This window comes from Cydia amplana, chromosome 21, assembly GCF_948474715.1.
Source record: "Cydia amplana chromosome 21, ilCydAmpl1.1, whole genome shotgun sequence".
NCBI lineage: Eukaryota > Metazoa > Arthropoda > Insecta > Lepidoptera > Tortricidae > Cydia > Cydia amplana.
Window position 1 is genome coordinate 12,844,550 of NC_086089.1, and position 21,909 is coordinate 12,866,458.

Consider the following 21,909-nt stretch of genomic DNA (forward strand, 5'->3'; position numbering starts at 1 on the left):
GAAAATTATCTAATTATTTATATAAAAACATCTAGATATCAATTAATTTAATAAACTATACATTTTATAAAAGTCATTGATTGTTGACAATCAATTAAGTTATTATATATTATACAGTATTTTGTAAGATTATTAAATAAGGTGGCGTATGCCCAATATTTCTGGTTACTGTATAATTATATTAGTCTATATTATTTATTAGTTCTCTTTGGCATGGACAATTAACATCGACTAATATTGTATAAGAATAAGAAATAGACCTTTAGAGTTAGACCAAGCTAACTCTGCAGCGATTTTGATAGCAGAAACTGTGCAAGTGTTATTGTATACGTCAAACTTGAATGAAATTATGACGTTTATCAATCTGTGCTATCAAAATCTCTGCAGAGTTACCTTGGTCTGACTCATAGTGAATATTATGATATAAAAATATATGTAAGTGGTTTTGTAAAAGCAATATTGTAATGTTAATGGATTAAACGCAATTTATTTAAAAACGTTTTTGAAATTAAATACTGGCCTTAGGGTGGTATTCCACCTGTCCAGTTTCTTGGTCCAATGTGCTTTGCGTCTCACTCTCTCATTAAGCAAAATGTGAGACGCAAATACGCATTTAACAAAGATATTGGACAGATGGAATACCCATAAGTAATCTTTTCCTAAGAAATAGAATAAAAGAAAATACAATCGATGTAATATGTTACGGAACCCTTCGTGCGCGAGTCCGACTCGCACTTGGCCGGTTTTTATTCCTGATTCAAAACACGATACTCATGAGTATACCTACCTAATACTTACCCTTAAACGGATGACCAATTTTGTTTACACCTTGTACAGTCAGCAGCAATAGTTGGTAAACGGACGAGGTGTTCAAAATTATCTTGACGCGACTTTATTGTTAAGAGAATAAGAGCGCGTCAAGGTAATTTTGAACACCTCGCCCGCCGCTTAGCAACTTCTGCTGCTAACTGAATGTAATACTTATCCAACTAGATATTAGCTATTATTTAGCTACATTATGAATTTACGAATTATTTCCATTTAGCTAGTATGAGCGGACATTAAAAACTAAAATGACTGTAGTATGAGATCAGAGCTAATCTCCGCGAAGTTTATAACTAATCTCCGTGTAATTGTTCAGATTTACGTACTAATGTAGTTAAAGTGTGTTTATTTTACTTGCAGTCGGTTGCAAAATGTGCATCCGAACAGTTGTCAGGTGAGTTTCTCGAAATATATTTGTCACTACAACTAATAAAACAAAGTCGCGATAAACTCAAAAACTACTGAACGGATTTTCATACGGTTTTCACCTATAGAGTGATTCTTGAGGAAAGTTTAGGTGTATAGTTTGACAAGGTTTTGTGTAACCCGTGCGGAGCCGGGGCGGGTCGCTAATAGTAGTAAAATTCGCGTATAGGATGAATTTAAAAAAATTAGAACTGTTACATGGATTAAATTAATTGATTGAGTTACAAAAATTAGTTGTTTTAATTTAACAACAAAGAAATAAAACAACAAGAATTGGTGATTTTCGTAACGCAATGGAATTAATTTAATGTGGACATATTAAAACTCAATTAAGGCCAAAAGATGTTGTACTTAATTTTTTTGCAATTTACCTTATCTTTCTTCTTCTTCTTATTTAAGAGCTGTGCTCTTGTCGGTGGAGCAATCTCCAACTCATCCGGTCCTCTGCCAACTCCTTAACCTTCTGATATGACACGACCTGAACCTTTTCTTTTATTTGGTTTAAATATTTTTTCCTCGGTCTTCCTCTCCTTCACTTTCCCTCTATTTTTCCTTCTATGATGTTCTTCGTCAGGTCGGAACAGGTCGTGTCTTAGCAGATGCCCAATTAGTATTCCTCTTCTATTTTCTATTGTTTTTATTATATTTCTTTTCTCTGTAATCCTATCGAGAACCCTAACATTTGATATTTTTTCTGTCCAACTAATCCCTTCCATTCTCCGCCAACACCACATTTCGAAGCTTTCCAATCTTTCTCTATCTCTTTGTGTCAGTGTCCACGTTTCGCAGGCGTATAAGGCGATGCTCCAGATGTAGGATTTAATAAAATGTTTTTTAGTGTTGGTAGACATTTTAGACTTGAAAATATGTTTTTTATTGTTAAAGGCTTGTTTGGCTTACCTTATCTAATATAAATTCAAATACCTTCCAGTGTTTTTCCCTTCACCGTGACAGTTGTATTATTTCATAAAATAATCGCTATAACTGAAGACAATAGGTACCTACTCGTATTTAAGGAATAGGTTCAGAGAGCAGAGTTTTTGAAAAGCGGCCAAGTGCCAGTCGGACTCGCCCATGAAGGGTTCCGTATTTAGGCGATTTATGACGTATAAAAAAAAACTACTTACTAGATCTCGTTCAAACCAATTTTCGGTAGAAGTTTACATGGTAATGTACATCATATATTTTTTTTAGTTTTATCATTCTCTTATTTTAGAAGTTAGGGGGGGGGGGGGGACACACATTTTACCGAGATTTTATCACTTTGGAAGTGTCTCTCGCGCAAACTATTCAGTTTAGAAAAAAATGATATTAGGAACCTCAATATCATTTTTGAAGACCTATCCATAGATACCCCACACGTATGGGTTTGATGAAAAAAATTTTGAGTTTCAGTTCGAAGTATGGGGAACCCCAAAAATTAATTGTTTTTTTTCTATTTTTGTGTGAAAATCTTAATGCGGTTCACAGAATACATCTACTTACCAAGTTTCAACAGTATAGTTCTTATAGTTTCGGAGAAAAGTGGCTGTGACGTACGGACGGACAGACAGACGGACAGACAGACAGACAGACAGACATGACGAATCTATAAGGGTTCCGTTTTTTGCCATTTGGCTACGGAACCCTAAAAATCGTACCGCGATTTTAAATAATACGGTTCCCAATAATTTAATCATAATAATAGTAACAATTCGAACCAAATATAAATTCGTTTTCTTAGTAAATGCGTTGTAAGGATCTAAAGAGCGGCTTCACCTCGAAAGTATGCAAACTTGTGTAATTAATGTAATCACAACACGATTAAACAGATTATAAAGTAATTAGTGGAATAAGACGCTATTAAAATTAAAGAAAGATCTGTATTTTCCTCGCCTCGGTGTGGTGAACTTTGTATTTCAATCGTTAGCAAAGTTTATTGAACCCTCGTACCTTGAAACCCTCGCGACGCTCAAGATACGCTATCAAATATCACATTCACAGTCAATTCTACCAGCCAACCGCCCAACATGAGGAAACAACTCAAAATGTTTATTTATTTATTTAATTTCAACTTTTTTACACAAAAACAAGTAAAAAGTGCAAAAGGCGGACTTAATGTCTTAAGGCATTCTCTACCAATCAACCACTGAATCACCAGAAACCACTTTATCGATTTACTTTGCCACTAGCTGTTATGGATAAAATGCATCTTTCTCGTCAGTTTTTTGAGAATAAAGAGAGTTTTTATGAGCTGGGGTCCGTTTCTCAAAAGCTTTTGTAACTTGTAATACAAGCGGATGTCACTTTTTAACAGCTTCTGTTAGAAAGGGACTTGCATTTGTACCTATTACAAGTTACAAGCTTTTGAGAAACGGGCCCCCGGTTGTGCCCTGGTGGCTGGTTTATAACGGATCCAATAAAAAATTACCTTTTTATTAATAGGCAGGAGAGACGTGCACTATTCGCTGTGTTGTGTTGTGTATGATCCTTTCTATGCTATTAGTGTTCTAGCGTTGACTCGCGCGCTGGAGGTGGCGTGCCTGAAGAAATTTCCTGCAGGATTCCGGTTTGGAGCTGCGTCAGCCGCTTACCAGATAGAAGGTGCCTGGAATGTCAGTGGTAAGTGTTATTTAATCACTACATAGTATAAAACAAAGTCGCTTCCCGCTGTCTGTCTGTCTGTATATGCTTAGATCTATAAAACTACGCAACAGATTTTGATGCGTTTTTTTAAATAGAGGGATTCAATAGGAAGGTTTATGTATAATTTGTTAACCCGTGCGAAGCCGGGGCGGGTCGCTAGTATCAATATAAATTGGGAAAGCATTCCCGCGGTATTGCCGGACCATAGAGAAAAAAATACATAGAGTGCTCACTCCATACATCAGTTCAGACTATTAATTTCAGTGTCTACATCTAATAGCATCGAGTAGCGGAACTATCAGTACTGCTACTTGACAATAGATGTAGCACCGACCGGAAAGTCTTATCTCAACAGCATAAGACTTTCCGGTCGGTGGCTACATCTATTGTCAAGTAGCAGTACTGATAGTTCCGCTACTGGATGCTAGATGCTAATAGTCTTTTTGGTACTAAAACTGATGTATGGAGTGAGCACTCTATGTATTTTTTTCTCTATGGCCGGACCGATACTGCCTCCAAACCTTCAAGAAAAGAGCGTACTCCCATCTTAAAGGCTGGTAGGTCGTCATCAGATATATCGGAGCGCCCAAGGTGTTCACGATATCTGAACACGCACTCTAACGCCTTGACAATAGAGGCGTGTTCCGATATTTGTGAGCGCCTTGACCGCTCCGATATATCTGATGGCGACTGTATGTATTTTAACTCAATGATACTTACCTTCACATTTTTCTTCGCGTATTAGAGGTATTTATTTATTATCTACCTATTAATAGGTCCTATTTTATTACATTTTCAAGCCTATTATCTGCCGTCTGGTCAGACGTGACTTCACGCCTATAGATCAAATTAATGTATAATAAATTATAAAATTTAAAGTATAATTGGGATCATAAAATATATTTTTAATTACTTAAGTCAATGGCAAAATGACGCACAGTTAGATTTTATACGTCTATATAAGCTCACCATATAATAACAATGAGATGTAAAATTTGAAAATGTATAAATACTTCACTGGCTCAGTGACCCAAAAAGGATCTTGGCCTCTGACACAAGAGAGCGCCACTCTGCCCTATTCCGCGCCACTTCACGCCAGTTGGGTACTCCGCGGGCGGACCGGTCTTTTAGGGCTTTGTCACTCCAGCGGTATCTGGGACAATTTATAAATAAATGCTTATAGGGGTCACTTGCACCATTTCACTAACCCGGGGTTAAGCGGTTAAAGCGTTAACCAAGTGCCAAATTGTACTGGAAACCGTAGTAACTCCAGGTTTAACCGGTTAACCCCGGGTTAGTGGAATTGTGCAAGTGGCACTTAGTATATACATAGAAAACATATAGTTTGTCAAAAGGACTGTTTCATTTCAAACATAGACAGATACTTAGAATCATACTATATACCTTTGTTGTCTTACACTAGTACTGGTACCCAAAAGAAAAGGATGAGTATAGTTTTCCTTGTTCTTACTGACTGACAATAGGTTTTTGACCAACTACACATACACAGAAAAGATCCAGGACGTTTATATATAGGTACAGATTTAGGACGTCAACTCGGCAGACACAAAGAGGGCCTCACTCCGAGTCGTTCCTCGTGCAAAGGCTATCCATGGTACCTAATTTCGTTTTGTAACTTCGGCCCTTGAATTTTAAGAACCCTTATTATGTACATTCGTCATCAGATATATCGGACTCGCCAGGGTGCTCACAAATATCTAAACACGCCTCTTGTCAAGGCGCTAGAGTGCGTGTTCAGATTCCGATATATCTGATAACAGGTACACTGTTGAACACAATTACTATTTGACGGTAACTTGTTAACCTCATAACTCTAGCTTGTAAGCTCTACTAATAAAAATGTGTCCATGTGTTACACGAAATAAAAATATATTCATTCATTCATTCATTCATTCATTCATAACCGTGTGGTCTGTGCGTCAGATAAAGGAGAGAGCATCTGGGACCGCGTGGTGCACACCCGGCCGGGCTTCGTCGCCGACCGCAGCACCGGCGACGAGGCCTGCGACTCCTACCACCGCTGGCAGGAAGACCTCAAGATCCTCGAGGAATTAGGGGTCGACTTCTACAGGTAAGGTTAGGTATTATACAGGGTGGACCTTGACGTCCAAAAATTTTTTTTAGATTCCTCACGTCGTGGCCTATCAGAATATACCCCGTGCATTTCGCGATTTCGGGATGGTCCCATAGTAAAAGTTGCTCAGTATAATCCCAAAACCTCCCTGGCAACGGAAATGCAGTTAGTTTTTAGCCACCCTGTATGGGAACCCCGGAATTTCAAAACAAAAGTTAATAAAAAAAATCATAACTCGAAAACTACGAAAAATCGGCTAACATGTATGTTAGGGTATATTTTGATAACCCACGACGTGAGAAATCTAAAAAAAAATTTTGGTCGTCAAGGTTTGAACCACCCTGTATATGTGATCTATCTCAAAATACGACCCGTTGGGTAAACGAGCATTTTACAAATTAAATATCTGATAAAAATAAAACATCGTTAGGAAATCGGATGGATGATAAGGTCATGGGGTCATACGGTCATTTTAGTTATGTATTTTTTGGCAAATAAAACTGAGAAAGTTATTTATTGTAGATTGTAGGGCCATGCCGCCCATGACAATAGATCACGCAAACTTGATAAAATAATAAATAATCATTGAAGTACCAATATCTCAGGACTGGCGTCTTACGGGCAATAAGAATAGAGCATGAATGGGGCCAGTACAGTAGCGGTGTGACGTGTGACACCGCTACAATGTGATTGGTTGATGAGTTCGCATCACAAGCGCGATTAGTCGCAATTGCGTGAAACTGCACGATTGGCTCGAACCAGGCGTGTCTCACTCCGCGATTTCGTCGCTTTGCTACAGGTAGCTAAAAGTACATCCGTTCGGCCCCAATTTTAGGGAAAGCCATAAGCCGCGCGTGGCGCTGTCGCCACCATAGAGTATATTGAATAATCGCCACCTAGCGGCCATATCTGTGCTGATCGTAACAGACGCGTTTTGTTAGAGAGTGAGTCTTCTGTACTTAGTACTATTATTTATTCTGTGCTCGAACTCGCGAGTGACACCGCTGAACTAGTACTATTTTTAGTGCCCGTCCGGCCCCTATTTCACCACGGCGACAAGTGCGACAATTCGACAAATGTCACTGTTGCTGACGTGACAGGCATCCATGGGCTACGGTTACCGCTTACCATCGGGCGGGCCGTATTTCTGTTTGCCACCATCATTGTATTATTAAAAAAAACTTTATTATATCGGCAAAAAACAGGTATTTCTCTTTCGAAGTTTATGATGATGATGATGACAATTGTCACACGATTTAATAGAACCTTCGGTAATTCTTGACAGGAAATGAGTTCTGTGTCGGAATTTCGTGACAATTGTCATGTTTCTTGTGACAATTGTCATTAGCTTCGCAAAATAAGTACTTATTTATTGGCGATATAATGGAGTTTTTTTTAAATTAATATGTTGGTGGCAAACAAGCACACCGCCCGTCCGATGGTAAGCGGTTACCGTAGTCTATGGAGGCCTGTGACGTCAGTAACAGTGATGTCGACAATTGTTGCACCTGTCACCATGGTGAAATAGGGGCCTGAGATATTATGTTACGTGAATGTAAATAATATTATAAATCCCCAGGTTCTCCATAAGCTGGCCCCGTCTCCTCCCAAACGGGTTCTCTAACCACATCAGCGAAGACGGCTGCCGCTACTACAGCGACCTGATCGACGGCCTGCTCGCCCGGGGCATCGCTCCCGTACTGACCCTCTACCACTGGGACTTGCCACAGAACCTACAGGACCTTGGTACGTTATGTCATAGAGAAATATAGTAAGACAAGAGTGCTCACTCCATACATCAGTTCAGACTATTAATTTCAGTGTCTACATCTAGCATCGAGTAGCGGAACTATCAGTACTGCTACTTGACAATAGATGTAGCATCACCGACCGGAAAATCTTATCTCGACAGCATAAGACTTTCCGGTCGGTGCTACATCTATTGTCAAGTAGCAGTACTGATAGTTCCGCTACTCGATGCTAGATGCTAATAGTCTTTTTAGTACTAAAACTGATGTGTGAGTGAGCACTCTATGTATTTTTTTCTCTATGGTAATGTTTGATCAAACTGATAGCGAGGGCACGGTTTCTTAGGTTTCCTAGGTTAGGTATCTTAGGTTTGTCGCTTTTCTTAGGTTTTTGCTAAACCCTGAGGGCTTTAGGTAAGAAGATGGCCACCGCCACGGTTTCTTAGGTTTCCTATTAGGTTATAAGTCATTGTCAATAGAGGTGACAGCGGGGTGTCATCTATTGGGCATCAGCATGTCGAGCACTAGTACGTTTACCTCATGTTTGACGTCGACCGCAGAATTGCCTACGCTAACTTTGCACCAATTTGAACAGAACAAAGTGAGGCAGTGTCATTATCGGACTGTCGCTGATCGGCTTTGAACGATATATATGTCATATACAACCAATGATATTATATAACCATCAGATAACCATAGATAGGTTATACTCATACTTGAGGAGCACAAAAAAATACTTCCATATTTATTTCTGTGCCTACGAAGAAATCTGTTATTTCTGATTATTTTTCTCATTCCATCCATCTTTGTCACACTCGTTGTTAAACATAAGGTCGTCTCTTTCTCTTTCGGTGTGCGGGAGCTCGTTGGCACGTGCACGTTTCTCGCTTGTCCAGCCGCGTCTAAAGGCAACTTGTCCAATTTGTCACAAGTTAAGCGCTTCAATTTTGGAACGCCTATAACCTATCTTGAGTTATAAATCATTGTATACAACGCCCATAGATAATTGACAATCAAATGTTACAAAGTAGGTAGTCACAAAAGCAATAATATGCGGTCACTTTATGACGGATCTATAAACAAAGTGATTCGTTTTGATTACTCTTGATATTTAGTAACATTAGTCATAAATGCACTTAACGTAGTTGTATTAACTATTGCATTAACTATGCTTATTAAATTAGCATTGAAATTCCTCGGTTTTAGAATTTATTATAGAACGGTACGTTTTACAATCATGATAAAGTAATAAAATAGTTGTAGTTAATTTGTAAATCCATTAATTGACTGAGAGCCCTGATTACTTTTACAATGTTAGGTATACATTGTATAGTAATATTATATTGCATGTTGTCCACTTCATAATAATAGGTACTTTGTCCCCCGTCAGTTGTCCGACTGACACTATTTGATATCGGATGTAGGGTTTTACATCCGATATCAGATCGGCCAATGTAAAATCGCTCGCTGCGTCTTACGTAAACGAACATCTCGCGCACGCGAAGCGAAGCGAAGCGGCGCGCCCACGGCGTTCGCGTTCGCAACGAGATCACCCACGTAGGACACTTATATAGGTATCAAAGGATTAATTCACCCCGCGCCGCATCGTTTCGCGTTCGCGTGTTGTTCGCCTACGTAGTGCTGCGTTACGTAAGCGAACAACTCGCGAACGCGAAGCGACGCGGCGCGGCGCGGCGGGCCCGCGGCGTTCGCGTTCATAACGAGATCGCCCACGCAGGACACTCCTATAGGTATCAAAGGATTGATTCACCCCGCGCCGCATCGCTTCGCGTTCGCGTGTTGTTCGCCTACGTAGTACGCTGCGTAAGTCTCACGCACTTGTCGTATCTGCAGGAGGCTGGACGAACCCCCTGGTGGTGGAGTGGTTCGCGGACTACGCTCGCGTGGTGTTCTCGCTGTTCGCGGGCCGCGTCCACACCTGGCTCACCATCAACGAGCCGTGCTTCGTCTGCGACGGCGCCTACAGGGACATTATCGCTCCGGGGATAGAGGTGAGAACCTTCGCTGGGCCTTGTTGGTGTTGACCTACCACTCACACAATATTACACATCGTCAATATAAAAAAAAAACAGGCCAAGTGCTAGTCGGACTCGCGCACGAAGGGTTCCGCACCATTACCCAAAAAACGGCAAAAATAATCACGTTTGTTGTATGGGAGCCGCTGCACTTACATATTTATTTTGTTTTTAGTATTTGCTGTTAAAGCGGTAAGAGACATACATCATCTGTGAAAATTTCAACTGTCTATTAGCTATCAGGTTCTTGAGTTACAGCTTGGTGACAGATAGACGGGCAGACTTGAGTAATATTATTAGGGTCCCGTTTTCATCAGCGTTCATAAATGATCGTATGTTTACCCTTTGGGTACGGAACCCTAAAAATGGTGAGTGTCGTGAAACACTCGGTTGGAACGAAGTTAAGAAAGGCTGGTGACGTGTTCATGCCCATGCTAATGCTATGGTATATATATATGTTATGTTATGTTATTTTGGTGTTCGTGTCCGTTATCCTCATCCACATTAGTCTGACTACATATATCGCACTAGTATGGCTTCTGACGGCAAAATGGATGGAATGGATGGGATGTTTAGGTGGGGAGACTTACACGTGGATGGTGTCCAGTAGCATGACCTAAATTCCCTTCCTTATGTGGAGGAGAGTCATCTTACATGACTCTCCGTATATGGATACATTCCTAACCTAATATGTATTACAATAATAATGTATCAAGTTACTTATACCTACATTCCATCTGAACCATACATATATCGCAATAGTATGGCTTGTGACGGCAAAATCTGAACCTTGCATATATCGCAATAGTACGAGGGGCGTTCAAAATATTCTCGGTATTGATATCTTACAACCTCTTCTAAAATTTCTTTCGTTACTGGCCGCTAAGGTTTATTCATTGACATTAAAAAAAAGTATAATTCGAACCGAGATGTTCTTTTGTTTTTCTGCAATTGCTGAACAAACATGAACATCATGTGGGAATTGACAATGTTAACTAAATTAGAACATCGATGCGTGATAAAATTCTTGACAAAACATGGTAAAAATCAAAAAACCATAAAAGAGGAAATGGATTGTGTTTACCGTGAGTCTGCTCCTTCTTTATCTACCATTCAAAAGTGGTCAAGCGAGTTTAAACGTGGAAGGGAGAGTGTTGAAGACGACCCTAGACCTGGCCGGCCTGTAGTAGCTACTTCACAAGAAAATATTGATAAAGTGGAAAAACTTATATTGGAAGATGGTCGAGTGAAGGTAAAATCTATAGCACAAGTAACCAATCTCTCTATTGGTACCGTACATGATATTATCCATGACCATCTTAATATGTCAAAAGTAAGTGCAAGATGGGTTCCGCGAATGCTGACTCGGCTTCAAAAAGACATGCGTGTAGCTTGTTGTTCCGATTTTATTGACCTGTGCGGTGAAAATCCTGATGAGGTGCTGCAAAGAATAGTTACTGGAGATGAAACCTGGGTTCATCATTATGACCCAGAGAGTAAACAAGAGTCCATGCAGTGGCACATTAAGGGTTCAGCTCATCCCAAGAAGTTCAAGGTCATCCCTTCAGCTGGCAAGGTCATGGCCACGATATTTTGGGATTGTGAAGGAGTATTACTGATCGATTATAAAGAAAAAGGTGTAAATATCACAGGACAGTACTACGCTAACATTCTACGTCAATTAAAGGATGCAATCAAAGAAAAGAGGCGAGGAAAGTTAACCAAAGGTGTTATGCTTCTGCATGACAACGCCCCCGTCCATACTGCTCATATTGCCAAGGCAGCTATTGTTGAATGTGGGTTTGAAACTATTACTCACCCACCGTATAGTCCGGACTTAGCCCCCAGCGACTTCTTTTTGTTCCCCAATCTTAAAAAGGATCTGCGTGGAAATAAATTTTCCGATGATGAAGCATTGAAGGCGGCAGTGGAGGAGCATTTTTACACCAAAGATAAAAAATATTTTTATGCAGGATTAAAAAAAATAATTGATCGATCTTTTAAGTGTATGAACATAGGGGGGGAGTACATTGAAAAATAAAAATATCAAACTTTTCGTACTTGTTTGTTTTCATTCTCATACCGAGAATATTTTGAATACCCCTCGTATGGCTTGTGACGACAAAATCTTAAACTTTTTTTTCGCCTAGCCCACCGTCCAATAAGGAACTTTGTTCCAAAAAAACAAGTGCGAGTGGCACTCGCGTTTCAAGGGTTCCATACTGAGAGACTTTGTAGTCATATTTTATCGCCTTAAAACGGCATTAATCGTACTATCTTGTGTCAAAACAGATCTTGTTGAGACGAATCAAGCGAGCCCAAACACGAAGTGGTTTAGTTGCATGGTTGATTAGTACCGGTGACCACCTTCAAGCTCCATCATCAGACCCTGAGTCCAAGTGTAGAAACCCCCTTCTCTTGTGTTTATTTACGCCCCTTGGTTGCAGGACTACGAGATAGGGGCGCTGCTGTGCACCAAGTACGTGTTGCTCGCGCACGCCACGGCGTACAGGATATATGAGCGGGAGTTCAAACCCAAATACGGAGGTCAGTGACTCAGTGACGTTTTATAACGTGACGCCTAGCGCGTCCGGGGGCCTGCCACAAAGTTGGTTTTCTTATTTTAAAGACTTTGTTTGTGAAAACTTCTTTAGCGGCGCTGTGCACTTTTTGAGGTGGGGAAAAAATGATAAACTCGAGACAGCGTAAGACGATCACGTGACCGTAAGACGGACATGTGACCTGATCGAAAAACTTACTGTTAAATGCCATCTAGTGAGTTTCGCTGTAACTGGTATTAATATAATTGGAGTACTAACAGTGATGTGCTTAGGGGTTTCAAGTAATTAACGCTAACGCTAGATGGCGTTAACTTCAATTATACATAGTGCATTTTGTATTAGTCATTGTGTTTTCACTTCTGCTGGCACTCCCTGAGTGCAACCCGTTATTTTTTTTTATATAATTTTATTTGGCAGGCGAAGTATCGATCGCTAACCAGGAAATGTGGTTGGAGCCAGAAACTGAAGCCGACTGGGAGTTGACTCTCCTGGCCAGAGAGTACGCTGTAAGTGCTTCAACTCGAACAATAGCAGATTGTTAACCAAGGGGTGAAAGGCACTCATTTCTGCCGAGGTAGTTTAGTCAGAAACTAAAGTTATGTCTTTCACCCGAGTTAAACACTTTACTTTTCATTTCGAGTACGAGGAAAATAAAATGCATGTCTTTTAAAATTATATGTGTTTACTGCTTATGAATTTGAATGTCTCGCAGTTACGCTATTTGGCGGAAAATAATGTTTAATCGAATAGTGTCAGTTTATAACAAATTCAAGTATTAAAATTTTAGAGACACGACTTTTACTACGTTTACAAGGATTCCGTAAAACTGCCACTTCGATCGTGTTTTAATTTATCGTCACTCGTTGCGAATTGCCTACTTTCCGCCCTTGTATCGTAAATAGTAACTGTGTTTTTGGTATCATCTTGGGTCGTCCCATTCGTTTTTCGTCAAGTTCTTAAATTAGTCCTATTCCGCTTTCTTCACTCATTCTACATTGAAAGCCACTGACGATCGTGACCAATGTAGAATGGGTGACGAAAGCAGAATAGGACTAATTTAAGAACTTGACGAAAAACGAATGGGACGACAAATACAAATAAATACAAATACAAATGCTTTATTCGTCGATCATAGGTGTACACAACATGATATTGCATATGATGGTAAAAAATAAAAATTGTTCCACTATGTCGTACCCTAGGGCATACGAAATTACGTTTGATTGCTAATAGCAATTAGCATGCACCATGCACTAAATTAAGATTTACAGGCAGTGTGTACGACCCAAGATGATACCGTGTTTTTAGGGTTCCGTAGCCAAATGGCAAAAAACGGAACCCTTATAGATTCGTCATGTCTGTCTGTCTGTCTGTCTGTCTGTCTGTCTGTCCGTCTGTCCGTCTGTCCGTCTGTCTGTATGTCACAGCCACTTTTCTCCGAAAGTATAAGAACTATACTGTTGAAACTTGGTAAGTAGATGTATTCTGTGAACCGCATTAAGATTTTCACACAAAAATAGAAAAAAAACAATAAATTTTTGGGGTTCCCCATACTTCGAACTGAAACTCAAAAATTTTTTTTTCATCAAACCCATACGTGTGGGGTATCTATGGATAGGTCTTCAAAAATGATATTGAGGTTTCTAATATCATTTTTTTCTAAACTGAATAGTTTGCGCGAGAGACACTTCCAAAGTGGTAAAATGTGTGTCCCCCCCCCCCTGTAACTTCTAAAATAAGAGAATGATAAAACTAAAAAAAATATATGATGTACATTACCATGTAAACTTCCACCGAAAATTGGTTTGAACGAGATCTAGCAAGTAGTTTTTTTTTAATACGTCATAAATCGCCTAAATACGGAACCCTTCATGGGCGAGTCCGACTCGCACTTGGCCGCTTTTTTCAGTTCGGTCGCTACACGCACCCCATCTTCTCCGGGGCGGGGGGCTGGCCGCGCGCGCTGGAGGCCTACATGGCGCGCAAGAGCGAGACGGAGCGACACCCGCGCTCCCGGCTGCCTGCTCTCACACCTGAGGAGATCCAGCTGATAAAAGGTAATCAGCTTTTTCTAAAACTTCAACTTCAACATTTATTCAGCGAATAGGCCACAAGGGCACTTTTACACGTCAACATTGAATTTACATACAAGCAAAATAATAATAATAATACATCAACAATTATTAAATACAACTACAACTACCAAATCGAACTAACGTAATACAATTACTTAGAGATGTATAAGGTCTCTTAATGTCGAATTACATAAAAAAAAACTATAATAATAATATTAAAATAAAAACAAAACAGATACATGGAAAAAAAATTAACTTATTTAGAGGTGTAAATGTCTCTAAGTAAAAAAACGAATGAAGACCTGGTTCTCACAGATCCTGAGTGTTTTTGAATTCTTTCAGCTCAGAATCACCAGCATATTCAATCCTGATGCAAAAAAAACATACGGAGCGTACGTGCGATTTCCAATCCGGAGGTCGCGGGTTCAAACCCCGGCTCTTACTTTTCGTACCGATGAGTTTTTCAGAACTTGTGTACGATATATCATTTCATTTGATACGACTGGTAAACTCGCTATTCGGTGAAGAAAGACATCGTGAGGAAACCGGACGAATCCCAATAAGGCCTTAGTTTCCCCCCTGGGTTGGAAGGTCGGATGACAGTCGTTTTCGCAAAAACTAGTGCCTACGACAACCGGAACTTGTTGCGGACCCCAGGCTCCCATGAGCTGTGACAAAAAGCCGGGATAACGCTAGCAAGATAATGATGATTGATTCCATTGATGATAGCGATTATTAAATCGTACAACGGGACTAATCGCGTATCTTAAGTTTTAAAATTTACCTCCGACGTTTCGAGGACGGCGTTGTCCCCGTGGTCTCGGCCACCACCACTACCACCACGGGGACAACGCCGTCCTCGAAACGTCGGAGGTAAATCTTAAAACTTAAATACGCGATTAAATCCCGTTGCACAATTTATTCATCAAGTGTAAAAATGAAAGTTTGAATCAGTGTTATAGTGAGTTGGTATAGTTTGTAGCTTTCTAGTAGACCCCGAAGGCTTATCCTATTGTCTATTGTTCAGTAAAACCGCACGTGCTACTTACCTGCAAAAAAGGGTCCCAATTATTCTATTTGGCACCTGAGCGCGGGCTAGTCCGACGCTCAAAAAACCAGTGTAGGTGCGCTCTCCGATAACGCGCATATGTTACGCATCTCGATGACACATTTTAGACTGGTTCTGTAGCGTTCGACTCGCCGGCACTCAGTAACCGAAGTACCGATTTTTTATGCAGGCGGTTGTGGCACGTGGCACGAGCGGTTCTTAACAATAGACAATAGGATTAGCCTTCGGGGTCTATTAGAAAGCTACAAATTATACGCAGGCAGGGGGGTGTCACTCCGCAGTTTAGGTACATTTGGCCGGCGCGCCCATCGGACAGGCGTATGGCAGTGGGCTGCCGCTCGGCGCGCACGATAGTCGTGTCACGTGGCGCTCGCGCAAAATTGAAAATACACAATGGCTTCGAAACTTACTTCCGTGAGAATCAGACATACTATTTCCGGATAAAAAATTTATGTTTACATAATCAACGTTTGTAATTCCTACATATTTATCTTAAAAATAATAAATCGGTGGGTATAAAGACTATTTTTTTATTCGGTAGACTAAAATGACATTTCATAGTATGAACATCATGTTTCATGTCATACTATAAAATGTCATTTTAGTCTACCGAATAAAAAAAAAGACTTTAGGTATAAAAACTTGTCAAGTGATAACCCCGTGCCGACACTCACAGCTCGGTCATAAAACTGCGGCGCGCAAAGGAGATTCACGGTTCGTGCGCGGTTATAAGTTTCAATTTTGCTTGCAGGCAGCGATATAGGTGTAATTTTATACCTAAATTTGACTTTTGTGAAGGAGTGAATTTTCTGTACGGTAGTACTATTAGTTATTCTGTGACGCAGGTTCGTTCGACTTCTTCGGGCTGAACCACTACACGTCCCGCACAGTGCGCGCGCTGCGGCCGGGCGAGCGGCCCGGCCGCTACATGTTCGAGAGCCTCGAGGAGGTCGGCGCTGTGCTGGGGAGCAGGGAACACTGGGCCGGAGACGGCTCAGACTGGCTCAAGGTTGGTTGACCTCACAGACAATCCAACCTCTAGACATAGCATAGTCGCGCTACCCCCTCTGCCACATATACGGTAGCGCATGGTATAATAATATACTCCGCCTGGTACTCTCTTCCGAGATTCGCGAATGACCTAACTGTCACTTACCTACGTCATCATGCTATTTACAGGTTCTCAAACTTTAAAATGTGGGAGAATTTTAACCAACGATGAAAATTATTTTAACGGCATTAATTTTAAGTTATTCATGTAGAAACATAGTAAAATAAAACAAATCTATACTACACTTTTCACTCTTACTCTTACAGTTCCGAATAGAGCAGCCAACCATTTTCGTAACAAAACATTAATTACCAAGCTTACGACGTGAAAAGTTTGGAAAACACTGCGACTGCTGACACTGAAGAGAAGACCATGTTTTATTAGACCATGCGGTAGCGTTACTCCATCTTCGAGTCAATCCCGTGCCGTGATCGGTCCGTGTCTTTGAACGGACCAATCACGGCACGGGACTCGCTCACCTCGTCCCCCCGCACCCCCGTATTTTTGGCAGCATCGGTTTCATGAAAGAATTGGCCTAAGCTCAGTCTAGAGGTTGGATTGTCAGTGGGTTGACGTTTAGTGAGATGGAACAGTCTTTCGGTAGATGTCGCTAGGCGCTACCCCGAGGCGTGCAGGTAATAGGTATACATAAAGAAAATAATGGAAACTGAACTATATATGTAGGTAGGTACCTTAAGTATTTATATAGTACAAAAGACGGACACCTCGTGGCATTCTCTACCAGTCAACCTTAGTAGTAGTAGTGTAATAGTATTATACATATAAATATAAGTTCGCCTTTGTACTAATGATGTGAGTTCTTTCATATTTTATGTTTCTTTTTGTACAATAAAGTATTTTACTACTACTACTATACTAATATATCCATCCATGGGCTCATTTCTCGAACGGTATTAGACTAATATTATTAGTCCACGAACTGTCAAATCGTATGGGTTGTCATGACAACACAATAATAATTTTAGACTAATACCGTTCGAGAAATGGGCCCCATATCGTCGTCTAGTACAGTAGTACCCCACAACACAAGCCCTATAGAGCTTGCTGTGGGACTAGGTCGATATATGTAAAGTTATGCTATCCTCCTAAGGCCCAAGGTCCTACCTATAGTACTTCTTCAGTTCGACATAATTTAAACCATGTTCAGTTGGATTAGAGTCGCTTTTGCAAACAACACACAATCAACTCTATTTCCTACAGTTTAGGTACAAATTTCAGTGGCAAATTTTGGACATAGACATAGAAAATTTTTATTTAACACCACATTGAAAAATGTTTACAGGCAATGCTACAAAACATTACAAGAATTAAACTTAAATAGGCACAAATTTTGGGTGTTTCGTTTGTATGGCTGTGCCTTAGGAGGCTATAATATTTATCGCTTATATCTTGCAGGTGAACCCAGAAGGTCTCCGGCACAACCTGAACCTGACCCGTCAGATGTACGGCGACGTGAGGGTCCTGATCACCGAGAACGGCTGCTCCAGCGAGGACACCCTCCGCGACACGGACCGGGTCCGCTATATACACGACCATCTGGAACAGGTTGGCCAGTCACTCACATGTTATAGCATGACTAACTGGACTCGTCAGATGTACGGCGACGTGAGGGTCCTGATCACCGAGAACGGCTGCTCCAGCGAGGACACCCTCCGCGACACGGACCGGGTCCGCTATATACACGACCATCTGGAACAGGTTGGGCAGTCACTCACATGTTATAGCATGACTAACTGGACTCGTCAGATGTACGGCGACGTGAGGGTCCTGATCACCGAGAACGGCTGCTCCAGCGAGGACACCCTCCGCGACACGGACCGGGTCCGCTATATACACGACCATCTGGAACAGGTTGGCCAGTCACTCACATGTTATAGCATGACTAACTGGACTCGTCAGATGTACGGCGACGTGAGGGTCCTGATCACCGAGAACGGCTGCTCCAGCGAGGACACCCTCCGCGACACGGACCGGGTCCGCTATATACACGACCATCTGGAACAGGTTGGGCAGTCACTCACATGTTATAGCATGACTAACTGGACTCGTCAGATGTACGGCGACGTGAGGGTCCTGATCACCGAGAACGGCTGCTCCAGCGAGGACACCCTCCGCGACACGGACCGGGTCCGCTATATACACGACCATCTGGAACAGGTTGGCCAGTCACTCACATGTTATAGCATGACTAACTGGACTCGTCAGATGTACGGCGACGTGAGGGTCCTGATCACCGAGAACGGCTGCTCCAGCGAGGACACCCTCCGCGACACGGACCGGGTCCGCTATATACACGACCATCTGGAACAGGTTGGCCAGTCACTCACATGTTATAGCATGACTAACTGGACTCGTCAGATGTACGGCGACGTGAGGGTCCTGATCACCGAGAACGGCTGCTCCAGCGAGGACACCCTCCGCGACACGGACCGGGTCCGCTATATACACGACCATCTGGAACAGGTTGGCCAGTCACTCACATGTTATAGCATGACTAACTGGACTCGTCAGATGTACGGCGACGTGAGGGTCCTGATCACCGAGAACGGCTGCTCCAGCGAGGACACCCTCCGCGACACGGACCGGGTCCGCTATATACACGACCATCTGGAACAGGTTGGCCAGTCACTCACATGTTATAGCATGACTAACTGGACTCGTCAGATGTACGGCGACGTGAGGGTCCTGATCACCGAGAACGGCTGCTCCAGCGAGGACACCCTCCGCGACACGGACCGGGTCCGCTATATACACGACCATCTGGAACAGGTTGGGCAGTCATTCACATCTTATACAGGGTTCGAAAGGATAATTATCAATGATAGTTTTCGCGATAAGTATCGTGATTTTTATGCCTGATCATTATCGTAAGGAGCGGTCGCGATAATTATCAAAAAGACGATCTGGATAATTTCGAACCCTGATCTTATAGCATGATTAAAGGGGGCCACTAATGATCAGTCTGCCGGACGATATCGGCCTGTCAGTTGTTCGGAACTGTCAACTTTTGCGTTTAACTGTCAGGCCGATATCGTCCGGCGAACAGCCGGCCTAGCCAAGGTGACAATCGCTGTCGCTTCGACAACGAAACGCTTTTGTCTCGTCTTCCATATTAGTGCAACTACGGAGCGTAAGCGATTGGCACGTTGGCTACGCGGCCTGATTATAAGTAACTTGTTCGCGTATTTCCTATAGACATCGCAAAGTTGAGGGATCTAAAGCTAATTTTTATTACGCAACACCTTACAGACGGGAGTGGCGGGATACATTTTTTCGGTATTGAAACTCAAATAAAAGAAACGGAATATTTTATTGTATTGTCCACAGAGGTGACCTTTCCTAAAACCTGTTTGACCCAGAGTCTCAACCAGAGACAAGAGAAATATTAAAAGATTGAAATCGTAAGCCCTTGCTACACGGTCGCCGACAAGCCCCTCAGACCGCGTGGCCTTGGTCTGGACGGACCGTGTAGACAGTTGTTTCCAACAAAATTTGACCAAAACTGACCAAGGTCAGACCAAGGTCAGACGGTTAGAAGGCTTGTCGGCGACCGTGTAGCAAGGGCTATACTCTCATTATCATTGGTTCATGAAGCCATGTATTTAAGGTTCGAAAGGATAATTATCAATGATAGTTATCTTGATAATTATCGTGATTTTTATGTCTGATAATTATCGTCAGGATATTTATCGCGATAATTATCAAAAACACTAATTATCTGGATAATTTCGGACCCTGCATGTAAACAATGGAGTGAAGTGAAGTACGAGTATGTATGTGCGTTTTCAGGTACTCCTAGCCATAGAGGACGGCGTGAGCGTGGTCGGCTACACGGCGTGGTCGCTCATGGACGACTTCGAGTGGATAGACGGATACCAGTGAGTACACTTTTCTGTCACCTGGTCGCGTAGCCAACATGCCAATCGCTTACGCTCCGTACCGATCGAAATGCAACCGTGGAATATGGACGTGTCTCTTTATCTAGGCCGGCAGAAATGACATTCTTAAATGAATAAAAAATATTGGTCAGCTAAAACCACTGACAATCCAACCTCTAGACTGAGCTTAGGCCAATTCTTTCATGAAACCGATGCTGCCAAAAATACGGGGGTGCGGGGGGACGAGGTGAGCGAATCCCGTGCCGTGATTGGTCCGTTCAAAGACACGGACCGATCACGGCACGGGATTGACTCGAAGATGGAATAAAACTACCGTATGTGTGGCAGAGGGGGTAGCGCGACTATGCTATGTCTAGAGGTTGGATTGTCTGTGGCTAAAACTATCGCCCGATGTATTTCCGGATCTATATGTTTATATCACTGGTCATTCAGGATTTTATTAATACGTATCAATCAAAATATTAGCTACAAATGTATGTAAAAAAGTGAAGGTAAAGAAAAATATCGTGAGGAAACCGGACTAATCCCAATAAGGCCTTAGTTTCCCCTCTGGGTTGGAATGTCAGACAGGGACAGTCGCGCTTTCACAAAAACTAGTGCCTACGTCAATTGGGATTAGTTGCCAAGCGGACCCCAGGCTCCAATGAGTGCCAAAAACCCGTGACAACGCGAGAATGATGATGATTTATGTAAAAAAGTGCATTTCGGCTTACTGAGTCACCAATTTATCTTCCTTATTACTAACACCATAAAGTCCATATTTGGTCGCAGGACTCGGTTCGGGCTGCACGCGGTGGACTTCACCGACCCGCGGCGCGCGCGCACCGCTCGAGCCTCGGCCCACTACTACAGGGACGTCATCCGTTCCCGCTCGCTACACATAGATCATAAGGTCGAACTATAGACTTAAGGCCCCGTGGGCTCAGGTTGACTCTCACTGAGTGTAAGGCGAGCGAGATGGCTGTGCGAGCCAGGATAGCATGTGTTTGAATTAAAGTTTTTAAATAAAATAAAAAGTTATCGATGTGTTCGTTCAAACGCTCATTTTTAGAAGTAATTTTCATATTGTTAGTTTTAGTGCATAGAAGTTTTTTTTTTAAACTTTATTGCACAGTAAAAATATACAGTGACAAAAGGCGGACTTAATGCTACACGGCATTCTCTACCAGTCAACCTTTAGGCCAAACAGAGAAACATAGTTGGTGCGGGGTATGTAAAGAACACTAAAACTTGATGCTTAAAATAAATAGGCACAAATATTAATGTAATGTGAAGATATAATAAATATATATACAACAATAATAAGAAGAAGTTTGACGTTTAAAATAACACTTGCACGAGCTGTGCTATCGATTTCGCTTCTAACTCAGCTTGGTATAACTCTACGAAGCCGATATGTGGCATGATAATGTTTGATACGTTTTAAGCGTCGCTACCTCACTTTGAAAATAGGCAAACACGAGATTTGTGGAACTACG

General features: G+C 41.8%; 1 protein-coding gene across 1 annotated transcript; it reads left to right on the forward strand.

Annotated features, from left to right (window-relative positions):
* Nucleotides 1–1,196: 1,196 nt before the first annotated feature.
* LOC134658248 (myrosinase 1-like) lies at nt 1,197–21,335 on the forward strand. The gene is made up of 12 exons (XM_063513860.1): nt 1,197–1,219; nt 3,680–3,852; nt 5,821–5,968; nt 7,551–7,717; nt 9,574–9,731; nt 12,203–12,302; nt 12,734–12,822; nt 14,226–14,373; nt 16,306–16,469; nt 17,928–18,077; nt 20,322–20,410; nt 21,203–21,335. The coding sequence occupies exons 1-12, from the start codon at nt 1,197–1,199 to the stop codon at nt 21,333–21,335; spliced, it is 1,542 nt and encodes a 513-aa protein (XP_063369930.1).
* The last annotated feature ends 574 nt before the right edge of the window (nt 21,336–21,909 follow it).